This window comes from Mytilus galloprovincialis, chromosome 3 (genome assembly GCF_965363235.1).
Source record: "Mytilus galloprovincialis chromosome 3, xbMytGall1.hap1.1, whole genome shotgun sequence".
Taxonomy (NCBI): domain Eukaryota; kingdom Metazoa; phylum Mollusca; class Bivalvia; order Mytilida; family Mytilidae; genus Mytilus; species Mytilus galloprovincialis.
In genome coordinates, this window is record NC_134840.1 from 12,704,861 (window position 1) to 12,718,884 (window position 14,024).

Genomic DNA, 14,024 nt, shown 5'->3' on the forward strand with positions numbered 1-14,024 from the left:
TGCCATGAAAAATTAAATAATAAAGCTTGACTTGACCATCTTTCACCCATACATAAACAATAAAACAGTTGTTCAAATGACTCAAAACAGATGAATGTAAAAAAATAAAAGCAATATCGTAGAAAATAAAGAGATCTTAAATGAGATAAGTCAATTCAATTCATTCACTTCAGAAATTAGGGGTAAATGTTTTATACCCTTGTCAGAAACATATTTGTTAAAGTACAAGTTTTATGAATTATGGTAAGTTTAAATTAACAACATATTACAATACAGTTTGGTTCATGATAGTTTATTGTTTGTGCAGTAAAATGAATTTCCAGTATCTGCAGTAGAATACAATGATTATATATGTTATAAAGAATATCTAAGTAATGGAGTAAAAAGGATGACACTGTATAAAAAAGAGAAATGTCGTTTGTACAAATCAGTTCACAATAATCAAACAAAATGTCTAATACACATTACTTCATTCAACTTATTAAATGATAGCAAACATAATCATTTAAACTTTAGATACATGTATATAATATTTGTAACTGAATGTTGTAGCATGATCTTTGAATGATGAAATAATACTAAAGGTTATAATTATACTTGTATACATTTGTATTAATGATAAATACCATTACAAGGGAGGTAATAATGTTGATGAACTTACATTAATGTTTACACTTAATTTTCTTTCAATCAGCACATTCTAATCATTCACAATCTAAAAATGGAGAAACTACAATTCTAATTTAAATATGTCACGTAAGCATTGAAGATATCACTTTATAATGAATGAACTCCTGAATACACATTGTTTTGGTATTAATTACATACAACACTTCCCTTTTTACATTGTTTTGGTATTAATTACATACAACACTTCCCTTTTTAATTGATGAGTTTATCAACTGTGGATTTATTATTATTTGTTAGATAATAATTTTTGTTGGTTTCATGGGTAAAGGTGAACTACGAATTCATCAAAAGCCAAATTTTCTATAAACCTCATCCTAGAAAATAAATGAATCCACAGTAGGTATGTGTTACAGTGTTGTGCTTATGGTTCCTTAAAACTGTGTTATAACTTCTTGAGGGTTATATTGGTTCAAAGCAAAATTTTCCCTGAACAATGTTGAAATGTTAAAGTTGTTGAAACCTACATGTCCTAGAATTTAAATATTAAATTCTAATATCCTTGAAACAGATTTTACTATTATAAAAATCTCTAGGTCAAAACTTTTGACCTCCTAAATTGAGTTATCACTGTTGTAAGATACAATTTTTATATAATATTTCAAATTGTAATGTACAATGACATGCAACACCGCAACGTTGAACAAGGATTGTTTCTGGGATACTTTAAATGTGACTATATCATTTTATACATTTATCAATAAACTTACATAATTCTGAAAGTACTGAACAGTTTAAGTGAATTAAGACAACCTGGAATCCCTTACATAAACAAACATGGGTAAATTTCTAGTATCTGTGACCTTGAACATCCAAAGGTTAACCCCCTCGTTATGTGTAATAATGTATTCAAGTGTGATTACAATCCAATGAAAGTTTCTTTGAAGTCACATGACTGACCATTCAAAAACATTACAACTCTACTGCTACATATGGTGTTGGTTATCAATATACAATGTTAAAGTCAGTACTTAATCAGTAACATTGTAGACCAAAACAAACTTATTACAAGCATGATTTCTATATATCATCTTCCTTTCAGAATTTACAATTTAATAAACACTGTTATTTAAAACATGATACCTACAATTTACAAAAATCAAAATGAAAGACAAGAGGGATAACAGCACAGTATAATTTCTTACAAAGATTCAATACTTGTTATAGATCATAACACAAAATAAAATTGTCTCGTCCAAATACATATCAATAGTTGTCAGGAAATAAAAAAATATATTTCTGACTTCTGAGCATAAAAGACAGAAGAATAATAGTTTTCATGCAAATAATGGAAAACAAAAGAAGTTTTCCTTTTCTTTTTCTTTTCTGATTAATTTTCTTAATGACCATTGTACAGCTTCATGTCCAATATGGACAATGTTTAATAGATTTTTGAACTTAAAACATAAAAATTCAAAATGTTTTGAGTTTTGGTCCCTTTTAAAAATAAATAAAAAGAAAGAAAACCACTAGATTTAACAACCTTTCAGCATCTTGTTTAGAAATAAAGGTCCTACTTCACACCACACTCACTGTGGTGAAGATATTTTTGAGATCCTTAGTTTTGTCATGATACACACTTTAAAAATATTTTGAAGTTGAATATTCATTGGTTAGCATAATAATGATTATCAGACCAGAAAATAGAACAGAGTTTTCATAACTTTGTAAGTAAAACCTAAAACATGAGATCTGTATCTCAAATAATTTGTTTACAAATCATGCATGTTCAATATAATTCTTCCTTTGAGATATTCAGTATGATTGTTTGACTAAAACAAAAGTTATATCATGATCACCATTGTGTGCTTTGACATTAAAGCATCTGACCAGTATAGATACATCAGTTTTATTTTTTGCGGCCATTACAATTTTGTTTTAGAAATTTTTCCCAATATGGAATGAAAATAAGATTTAAACAACAGAATAATTTCCTGACAATAGCTATAGTGCTTTTGAGCTGATGATTATTAAAACATTATTGAAAAATTCTTTATCTGTGTACTTGTAATAAATTATAGATATAATATATATATGACTGTTATTCTGATCGACAGAAATGTAAAAAAATGTTCTTTAAATACTGATGCATCTTACAATAAATTATGATTTATAAAGACATTAAGTATAAACTAACACAAAATATGATAGTCAATGCCCAAGAGTAATAGGATAAACTGCAATGACAGTATAACCACAACATGTTGATCAGTGAATAACAAGTATAACAAGCATGACTCTTGATAAAATAATTTACTAACTGTATTCTATGTTGAATGTAAAAGTGCTATTTTGACAGCATTAACCATTTATGGCTGGATCCTACAAATTAGCATGTCATAGTCCTGAAACCAGTATTCTGACAATAGAAACATCTTGGAAATTGCAATAGAATTGGAAAGAAAATAGTTCTATTCGTCATATCTAAGTGAAATCTGAGGTATATATACTTCACTGAATTGGTTCATCAGAAATACAAAATGGACTCTACAAAAGTTGTGTTATTCTAAAGTCGTCACAAAGTAGGCTTGTAAAATTGCTTTCTGGTCTGTAAAAATCATTTCAAGATTCAAGTCTAATTGAAATTAACTTAAATTTCCATAAAATTATGAAGAAAACTAATCAAGGGGTAAAAATTTACTGCATTTCTGCAAAATGTTTAATTTTTAGATAAATCAGTGTTCATAACCATTAAAAATTAAAATATACTGAAAACTTGTTGTTTAAGACCCAAAAAAATCACACATATGATCTTTAAAACTCTACATCTTTGAAAGGTCAAAAAGTCCTTTTTATTATAGCATGCACATTACCCATGGGGCTTGGTTGTAAAAACTTTTTAATGCTAATGAGTTAAAATTTTACCAATGTTAACTTAAATCTAATAAAGCATGTTTTCAAAATAATTTTGCATAGAACAGTTAAATAATCATTGTAAGACCATTCATCAGTCAGGGATATTACATAATATAACTTTTATGACTACTGACAATTAAAAACTGTTGGAGCAATGCTGTTAAAAGAAAAAAAAGAAGAAATATGACTTTCATTCTTGTATAGCATTTTTTTTTTTAAATTATTGATAAAGGGAGATAACTCAGTTTCTCTGCCTCAAAATTTATCTACCAGAACCAGTTAATACAAGGGACTTGTATAAGTGTTACTCCTGACTGACCATTCATGTCAAATTAGACTATTTTTGTGCATATTATATATCTAATGTTTAACAAATAAAGTTATTAGGTATGTATTTAGCCACCGTTTCTTTAGAAATATTGAAACACCTTAACTCCTATCAAGGCACTTATATAATAATGCATTTTAATAGATGGAGGCTATGCTGTAAACTTTATAATACATCAATGGTTTTGAAACAGACTATAAAGCACTTTGTCACAGTCCACAAATAAGTAAACAATTGTTAATTTCACTATCCTGAAAAATAGCACATTACACAACTATGGTTTAACACTACTGAACAAAGAAATGATACCTTTACATTGGTTTAAGGTAGGGTTTACATTTGAACAGCTTTATCTTTGACTGTTTATAAACTGCATGTTCATGTGTACATGACATACTAATACAAAAATAAAACTCCAATAATTTCCTATCAAATACAATTCCTGACTTTATAATGATGATTATCTAACCACTGCTTGTCAATGTTTGTCTCTTGTAGAATACTTGGGATCTTGTGAGCTGCTCTACTAATATATGGAACAAAGCTGATGATTATATTGTTGAATATGAAGATGAAAGCCGAGATAACTGGAAATGTTTGCTGTGCTCAGGGGAGATAACTGCAAATGTTTGCTGTGCTCAGGGGAGACAACTGCAAATGTTGGCTGATAGCTGGATCTGTGCCCATGAATTAATTGGACCTCTTTAATTACCATTGACCTTGAGAATGAATTGTCTGTAACATTTTAAAACATCTAGGAGATCTGAAAGTATAAAATAAGACCTAAAAATATTGGATAAAAGACAATGATAACAGCTAAATAATATTTGTTTTAACATTTAAAAAAAAAATAAAATATGATCAAATGCATTTTGCATTAGGAACTAAACATTAAACATTGTAGTATAGAATTAAACTTGACAAGGCAATATATTTGTGTACTATAAATTAGATATATAGATCTTCCTATAACCTTCATTGTTGGTTTAACTCCCAATTCTGGACAAAGGAAGATACATGTACAATGTAACTCCCAATTCTAGATTTACAATGTAATACATGTATCATTTAAATTATGTTATTTTCTTGACCAGTATGTTTTGGTCACATTGATAACTGTCATGCCAGCCACATATGGGTTTTCATTGTTTTATTTCTATATCGTTCCCTTAAAAAAGTGTTTGTAATATTCAGGATTACAGGATTATTCATTGTAGTTTGTTGACTACAGTCTACACAATACATATTACCTTGAAATTTATTACCTGGGACATACATATCACAAATATCCGATGAATAATGTTATGCTTAATTACAATGTGAAGTGTACAACTTTTAAAAAATGAAAGTTTACTAATCATCTGTTTTGTCCCAGATATAAAAACAATTTATAAATTGGAACCTACACCTGAAATATAAATTTGCAGTTCAATGGCTAATAAACCAGAGCATGTAGATCTCTAATTACCACATAGTAATTAAAGTTTTAAATATTGATGTATTAATGAACTGTAATCCCCATGATCTCGGAATGAACTTTAATGCTGATGACACCATGACAAGACCAACACTATCACCACTGCTGAGGCAATCTGTGATCACATATTGCCTTCTAAAGACAAGATAAGAAATTGTAGAAATATTTGAGGGAGCTTATGACAATGACAAAGTCTCTGCTTTAATACAATAATCACAAATGTATACAACTTTTATGACTATCTTCTGTGTCAATGTTTACTTTATATACATGTACATAATAACCAATGGGACGTCCAAAAGTATTTATGTCAAATATTTTATTAATAATGCTGAGATATCAATTATCACACAGTAAATATGTTAAATCATATCATATTTTACTAATGAATTGAAAATGATGTATGTATTAAAGATACAACACTGTTTTCATTGTTTCATATTCAGGGAACTTAAAAATTATGATTAAAATACATGTAGCCACTTTGATTTTAATATAAATAAATTTGGTAGTTTAATATACAATGTATATGTATATACATGTATGCAACCTGTAAATAAATTTTGAACTTATGCTTTGATGGTAGTTTCATCTGGTACTCATTGCATGCATATAATAGCTGCATTTGTTTTAAAAACAACAAGTTTGTTGTATATCCAATGGTATTTACAGTGTCAGTGGAACAAAGAAACAATAAAAAGATATACCATGACAACTCTGTAAAACACAGTCCTCATAAATCCTGAGGTAAATCTATTTGTTACATGATCATATTAGGGAATAGAGTTAAAATCTACAATGACATTAACACCGAGTCACATGACAACAATCCTTGTCTAATTGAATACCTCAGCAATAGATAAAAGACAGGCTGTAAAACCAATTAAACAAATTAGTATGGGAATCCATTCCATTATCAATGGCAAGCCTAATGACAAGTGTCGGAAACACTACTGCTAACACAATCAATACAGGTTCCATCCATAATCTATTTCTCTTATTCCTGTAGAGAATGTATATTTTTGGAATGCTGGTATACATATATATATTCAGATTTATTTGAACTACTGCAGAAAACAACAATGTCTAACAGAAAACAACGTATTTGAACTACTATCCTTTATTGTCAACCTGACTCATCATGTCTTTGTACTCCTGACAAAATAATTGGCTTTTTCATTTTCAATCAAATTACACACCATACATGTATTGCATTTCCTCTGAGTCTGCATATATGAACTAACACAAAATTCCCACAAGTTTCAGTGGTGACATACACTTACATGATGCACCAGAAGGGGTCTCTTCCCATATAAAGCCTTAAAGGTTTACACAAACATGCCTCCGATATCATAAGGGTAACTTTTTTCAAATATATATTATAAATATCAATTGGGTAATAAAACTCATTTGTTTCAAAAAGATGTCTGAACAGTCTTTGATCTGATCTTTTTTTTGTTAATAATAGGACTGACCCCAATGTGTGGTAAATATATCTAAATAAGATGTCACAGATTGTAAGACTGACAGCTAGAAAATAAATAATTTTAAATATTTAATGATTTTCCTATGAAACGTATATTTGGGTAAATACAAAATGTATGTACATGTACATGTACAAATGTAGGCTAATTATTATTCTATTTACTATGAGTGGTATTTCAGTATGAACTAAATAAACCCCTTAATAGGCAAGGCTAACTTCCTTTAATTGAGTAAATTTTTATTATACATATTTTATCAATTTACCAGTATTAAATATTTCCACATTAAACAGATCGTTTGATGATTATATATGAATTGGGTTGGTTTAAAACCCCAGTTAGTTGTCTGCACCCAAATTTCATTTTGTATGCTGATACCAACCCATGCTTAAGACAGACTTGCATACAACATGTACATGTACAATATGAATGTCAGAACAACGATCGATAACAGACTTTTTAAATAAGAAATACTGTAGTTGAGAGACTTTGCAAATATTTCACTTTATAGCATCATGAATATACATGTGTATGCCTTTCAGTATGGTGATCTGAATAATACAAACATAGTTGAGCCTGAAGTTTCTAGCTATTTGACAGAACTCCTTTATCGGGTTCATAATGGTAAATAGAAGGTGACATGTACAATTACATGTATACATATAAGTACAATTTTACATCTTTAGATAAGTTTACATCCTGCAAATTATACAGTTTAGTTTATATTACGTAGTAAGAGAAAATGTATAGTTGTCATCAGGTTCACATAATTTGATAATTTAATTTAAGAAAAACAAGTATTCTTCCTTCATAATTGAATTTTGGATGTAAAACACCTTCTGATTGGCTGAAAGTGTTTTGTCTATCAGCTCATAGACATACATTTGTACATGTAATTTTGTCATATGACCGTGACGTCATAAATGCTTTCCCTAAATTTACTTCTTACAAATGGAATTTAGAATTAAATTAAATTACATGTACATTGTATAAGGAATGACTGTTTTATTTTTTCTGTCTATTCAAAATAACCTAAATCAAAGCCTTAAAGGCTGTAAAAGCAATTGCTGCCATGTTAATGTTTGGGGACTTTTATTTTTCATCCACATATATACAAGAATTAAACCTGACATGAGTGTTGTCTAGTTAAAAGTAAGAAGGTTTTAACTTTATATAAATAAAAGACTTTAGCAGAAAGTCATTTTTAATATGTTTTATATTTCACAAGGAGACAACACGTTTACCAGGCTAAAGTTGGGGTCAAATATACATGTGTTGAAACATATAACTCAAAAAGAAATCATCATGGATTATCCCCTGGTAGTGTTTGTAACTTCCTTGGCAGTAATTTCCTTTATTGATTTAATTTTAACAATTTTCTTTATTAATTTATATTTAACCATTAACACAAATGATTAAGTTAAAACATTTCAACTTTCCAGACGCAAATGTTAAAAAACGGGAAAGAAATAAAATATCTTACAAGACATAAACATGTAAAGAATAAATGTATATTTCAGCTTAATAAAAATATTTTCATAATGTTACTTTGTCATCATTTTTAAAACTAAGTTCCAAACATTATTGCTCAGTTGATATGTGTCCTTCTGATGCGGTACGAGCACAGGCACTTGTTTCTATCCATAGGAAGGTCGATTATCCATATAAATAGTTTTATATGGATAGTCGACCTTCCTATGGATAGAAACAAGTGCATGTGGGTACGAGATAACTACAATTCTCATGCAATCCCGAAAAGGGGGGTCATCACAGACAAACATGACATTAAATGGTTATCACTGAACTAGTATATATATTGTATAGGGGCCAGCTGAAGGACGACTCCGGGTGCGGGAATTTTTCGCTGCATTGAAGACCTGTTGGTGACCTTAATTCTGCTGTTGTATGTTTTTCTATGGTCGGGTTGTTGTCTCTTTGACAAATTCCCCATTTCCATTCTCAATTTTATTATACGAACAAGAACAAACAGCTCTACGTTGCTTTGATATTTATCAATTTTTAGGAAACATTGCGAAAAATGATCTTCAATATTTCGAAAACATGTGAAATAAAATTGCTAACACGGTGGACCGTCGAGTGTCAACAAACGTAGTAGACTTGTTCACTGAAAAGACGAGGATAATGGTTTCATCTGACAAGTCACATTTGTTATGCAAACCCAGTTTTGATCATGATATTTAAAAAGACGTACTTTTTTCAATCTATGTATTAATAAACTAGAAAATTCCAAATTGTAAATATCTCTTCATCTGGACCGACTTGGCATCTACTACGTTTGGACGGGTCCATTTCATTAGTAAGGTGATCGATAAATATTACGGAGTTTTGACAGAAAAGGAAAACGAACTTATTGTTATGTGTTTTCAACAAGGGTTTCGTTCCGCTAAATTATTTGCGCAAATAAAGTTTGTCTATTTTTAGATTACAGGTAATAATTTGACACTACGCATTAACCTGTGTAGTGATTTTGATTTTACGATAAATGTATGAATGAATGATAATTTTATGAATGAACAAGAGCACCTGACCTCTTAAAGAAACACAAATTAAACATAAAAAACCGTATTTATTAGGAGATAATCCAGTTAAATTTTCAATACTAAATCAACAACTGAAATGAATCCATATTTTGTTGAAACATCGTACGAACGGCGGAAAACGGAATCGCATTTATAAAAATGTACTTTTTTTCACTCGGACTTCTATGTTATTTGATAGTCAAACGGTTGACCCTTTAAATACAAAAATACATCTACAAGAACATATTCTGAAACTTCTTAAATCCACTAACGTTTTTTTAAAGTTTCAAGCTATGTATTGCATTAGAAAACATACATAGGTGTTAAAGAATGACTGACCAGGAGCCTGTTTAACAAAATACTATGGCTTGATCTGGGCGGAGTCTCTGATCTGGGTCACAAAGATGGCCATACGCGACGGCATAAAAGCAATTGCTTTAAAAATATTGTGCAAATGCATTGGCATGTACACTTATAAATAACCTGTGTACAGTGTGCACCATATTGTTTATGTTATTTCTTCTTGACAGAAAAAAAATAGTAATTCCTTAAATAACATAATTACTACATTGCAATAAATGTAAATGCTGGAAAGGGTAAGTATTACCTTTTGTTTGGGGAAAAGTACATTTTTTGGTGTTTATAAATGCATGTATTCATAAAAAACAAGAATGTGTCCTCAGTACACGAATGCCCCACTCACACTATCATTTTCTATGTTCAGTGGACCGTGAAATTGGGGTAAAATCTCTAATTTGGCATTAAAATTAGAAAGATCATATCATAGGGAACATGTGTACCAAGTTTGAAGTCGATTGGACTTCAACTTCATCAAAAACTACCTCGACCAAAAACTTTAACCTGAAGCGGGACAGACGGACGAACGAACGGACGGACCGACCGACGAAAGGACGCACAGACCAGAAAACATAATGCCCCTCTACTATCGTAGGTGGGGCATAAAAAGGTCCAGTGACATTTCATTTAAGGCCAATAAATATAACCCCAATCAGGAGTTAATTCAATTTCTTGTTCAAATTTTGTCTTACTGTTAACCAACCATCATGACCATGTTTATAGTTTTCAAGATAAAAACACAAACATTTACATGTAGGGGCAGTACATCTTCAAAGAGGTTGATTCACAAATTCAGTTGTGTTAAATTTTACTTTGTTTATCATATAATCTGTTCACAGTATTTCTTAACCTAACATAGTCCCAAAATAGGCAAAAATTGTTATTGAAGGGCAATAGCTCCTACATTAAAAGGAGTTGATTGAATATTTTAGTTGTGGTGAATTTTTGAAGATCTAATCTTGCTATCATTATTGCAGGATAAAATTTCTCTGTCATTCTGTCTATCATGTCTATATTAGATTTTAATAAATTAGCTAAAACATATGGGTTTTAATAGTTAATCTGTCATTGCAATTGAATACCATGTGAGTTGATTGCAGTATTCTCCCCAGGGCCCTTAAGCATCATGGTAATGTGATACTTAACATTTATCTAATATTCATATGATATTCTTGTAGATCATGTACAATGATGTAGATTGTGTTATGGATGTGTATTTGATGCATTGATTTTTAGAAGAATGACAGTATTACAACATGTGCAAATTCTGTTTTCTGAGAATGCTAAATGCATATGAAATTTTCACCTCTAACAATTACTACCTTATACCTTTTACTGTACACTGTATAGTGAAGATGACTTCCATTTTACCATTTATAAGAACATGATAAAAAGCTTCCTTGTACATGCACATTGCATGGAAGCAAGGTTTTCTTATAAGGAAATCCTGATAGGAAGTGTTATCTAACAAATCATGCAAATATCTCAAAGTGTTTCAAGTTTAGTCCACTTATACATTGTACATGCATGTAACCCTATAAAGTTATAACAGAAAAAATCTGGAAGTTGGACTGGAAATGAAGAAAAAATCTCCTCTTTAATTAATAATTTAATGTTCATGTATAAAGCATATTATTAACACACATTAGTTACAAATGTAAATGTACATGTACATTTTAATGTAGCAAAAAAGTATCCCCCATGTTTTAAAGTATGCCATATGAAAGTGCAAGAAAGTAAATCTTGAACAACTATTCCAACATCATGAACATATTGTGTCTGTCTTAAAATGTTAAATGTGTACATAAATATAAGAAGAGGTGGACTGAATAAGTGCCAAAGAGACAACTCACCATCAAAGTTAAAATTTATAAAAGTTAACAAATATACATGTACAAACAAATGTACAATGTAGGTCACAGTACGGTCTTCAATACGGTACCTTGGCTCACCCAAACAGTAAGCTACAAAATACAAAGAGTCCCAAAAATGACTAATTAGAAGTTAAACAATACAAATGGGAAAAGCAACGGTCTAATCTATATAAAACAAGAGGCTGTCACAACGACAGCAACCAGATTTATTAACATTTATTTGTGTCCTGGCAATATCACAAGAACCATAACTGATGAACGGTGAAAGTGAAAATCGTCAATATCAGATTTTACCTCCATTTTGTCATCAGTATCAACATATTAAAATTTGAAAGAGCTTAGGTTGAATGGTTCATGAGTAAATGCAACAACATGAATAGAAACACCATTTTTTTTTTATCTTTCAAGAACTATAACTCCTGAACGGTAAAAGTCAAAATCTACATTATTGAACTTGACCTCCATTTTGTCATCAGTAACAACATATTAAAATTTGAAAAGCTTTGGTTAAACAGTTCATGAGTAAATGCACGGACACGACTGGAAACACCATTTTTCAATCTTTCAAGAAACATAACCATGATAACTCCTGAACGGTAAAAGTCAAAATCGTCATTCTTGAACTTGACCTCCATTTTGTCATCAGTAACAACATATTAAAATTTTAAAAGCTTTGGATGAACGGTTCATGGGTAAATGCACGGACAATTTTTGGTTGCCGACCGCCCGCCGTACATCCCCAAATCATGCAAATCAATAACCAACATTTTTGTCACAAAAATCCGGTTTAAAATGAAAAACACTTAAGAACCACATCAACCATTTGTCAACAAACAACAACTACTGAACAACAGATTCCTGACTTAGGACATGCAGGACAGGTGCAAACAATGCAAGGGTGGATCCAGGATTTTTTAAAAGGAGGGGGGGGGGGGGCGAGTCTAATAGTCTATAGAGTATTACTTTCTGTTTGGTGGAAAAGTGAAATAGAAGTCAAAATGTTCTTCCCAATCCTTTGGCTTTGTCGCTTTGAATGTGTTATGATTTTCATCCTCATGCAGCCTAAGCAATGTATTGCTGTAATTTGAATTTCTAAATGACTGAGTGATGTTTGATCGACACACTGGTCAACTCCACCATAGCGAATCACATGACTTTGTCAATTGGTACAAGCAATCCAAAACAATGAAAAGGGAAGCACTAAAAAATTCTAAGGTTATGGTTTTGTTGAGTGCATGATGGGTCCATTTTTTGTGTCATTGACATAAATTAATACACCGAATATCCCTCTTATCCACTACAGTACAGCTATTGAGTTAAACCTCAAGCTATTGAGTTACATTAAATCTCAAGCTCTCTGTCATGTCTGTTGTGGTACAATTTTTTCAAACAAACATTTTTTGTTTTGTAAAGCGCTTAGAGTAATTGTATTTTTATATAATGCGCTATGAAAATGCCTTGGAATAATAAAAATGCCTTGTAATAAACAAGAATGATAATGTTTGGCTCTTCATAATGTACATGTACAAACCTTATTTTCATACTATCACACAGCAGCCTTTTTTTTCTTTAACAGGACTAGTGTTCATTTCTCTCACTATTTCAATAAAAACTTCATTTACATTTTGTGTAACTTTGGCTGAAGTCTCTGTGAAGGGACACCCCCACGCCAGAGATAATGAAGCCCCTTCACTTGATGGTACTTCTCTTTGATGATCTAAGTCAGCTTTATTTCCAACTAATATCATTGGTATATCATCAATGCCTTTCACTCTCTGTATTTGTTCTTTCATTGTTTTTATGTCCTGAAATGTTTGTAAACTTGTTATGCTGTAAACAATAACAAAACCTTGTCCATTTTTTATATACAGATCTCGCATAGATGCAAATTGTTCTGTTCCTGCAGTATCAAGAATTTCTAGCACTGATGGTGCTGAATCAACCTCTATTTCCTTTCTGTAGAAATCTTCAATAGTTGGATCATACTTTTCCATGAAAGTACCACTTACAAATTTAACTGTTAGAGCACTTTTTCCTACACCACCACTGCCTAAAACTACAACTTTATATTCCCTCATGGTCAGTGATTACAGGTTGTGGTCAGTTGCCTTTGAATGGACTTGTCTATCACAATTTAAATCCCCAGGATAATATGAGGTCACAAAAATGGGTGCGATTAAAAAATGTTCTTTTTAAATCAGTTCATTTTTCTCATGTCTTCTGCACCTATAACTTGATTTAAGTGTACGAATAATGACGGGTGAATAATATCAAGCTATGAATTAATTTAAATCAATGATAGTTTAGTTATATAGTCAATATAACATAAAACTTGTTGCATGTTCACTCTGACAGTCATCTGCCATTTTGGGTGGGCGCAGGAAATAACAGGAGAGTACAAGAAGAACGACAACTCTCCAT

The 14,024-nt window shown here is 30.7% G+C and overlaps 1 protein-coding gene and 1 long non-coding RNA gene across 2 annotated transcripts; both read right to left on the reverse strand.

The window, feature by feature from the left end:
- Positions 1-276: 276 nt before the first annotated feature.
- On the reverse strand, positions 277-1,688 carry LOC143067205 (uncharacterized). Its single transcript, XR_012975877.1, has 2 exons — positions 875-1,688; positions 277-832 (listed from the first exon to the last, which is right to left on the reverse strand). It is a non-coding gene; the product is annotated as an uncharacterized LOC143067205 (long non-coding RNA).
- Positions 1,689-4,499: 2,811 nt separating this feature from the next.
- LOC143067206 (ras-related protein Rap-2c-like) lies at positions 4,500-13,982 on the reverse strand. The gene is made up of 2 exons (XM_076240303.1): positions 13,135-13,982; positions 4,500-4,634 (listed from the first exon to the last, which is right to left on the reverse strand). The coding sequence occupies exon 1, from the start codon at positions 13,679-13,681 to the stop codon at positions 13,142-13,144; it is 540 nt and encodes a 179-aa protein (XP_076096418.1). The 5' UTR covers positions 13,682-13,982; the 3' UTR covers positions 4,500-4,634; positions 13,135-13,141.
- Between the last annotated feature and the right edge of the window lie 42 nt (positions 13,983-14,024).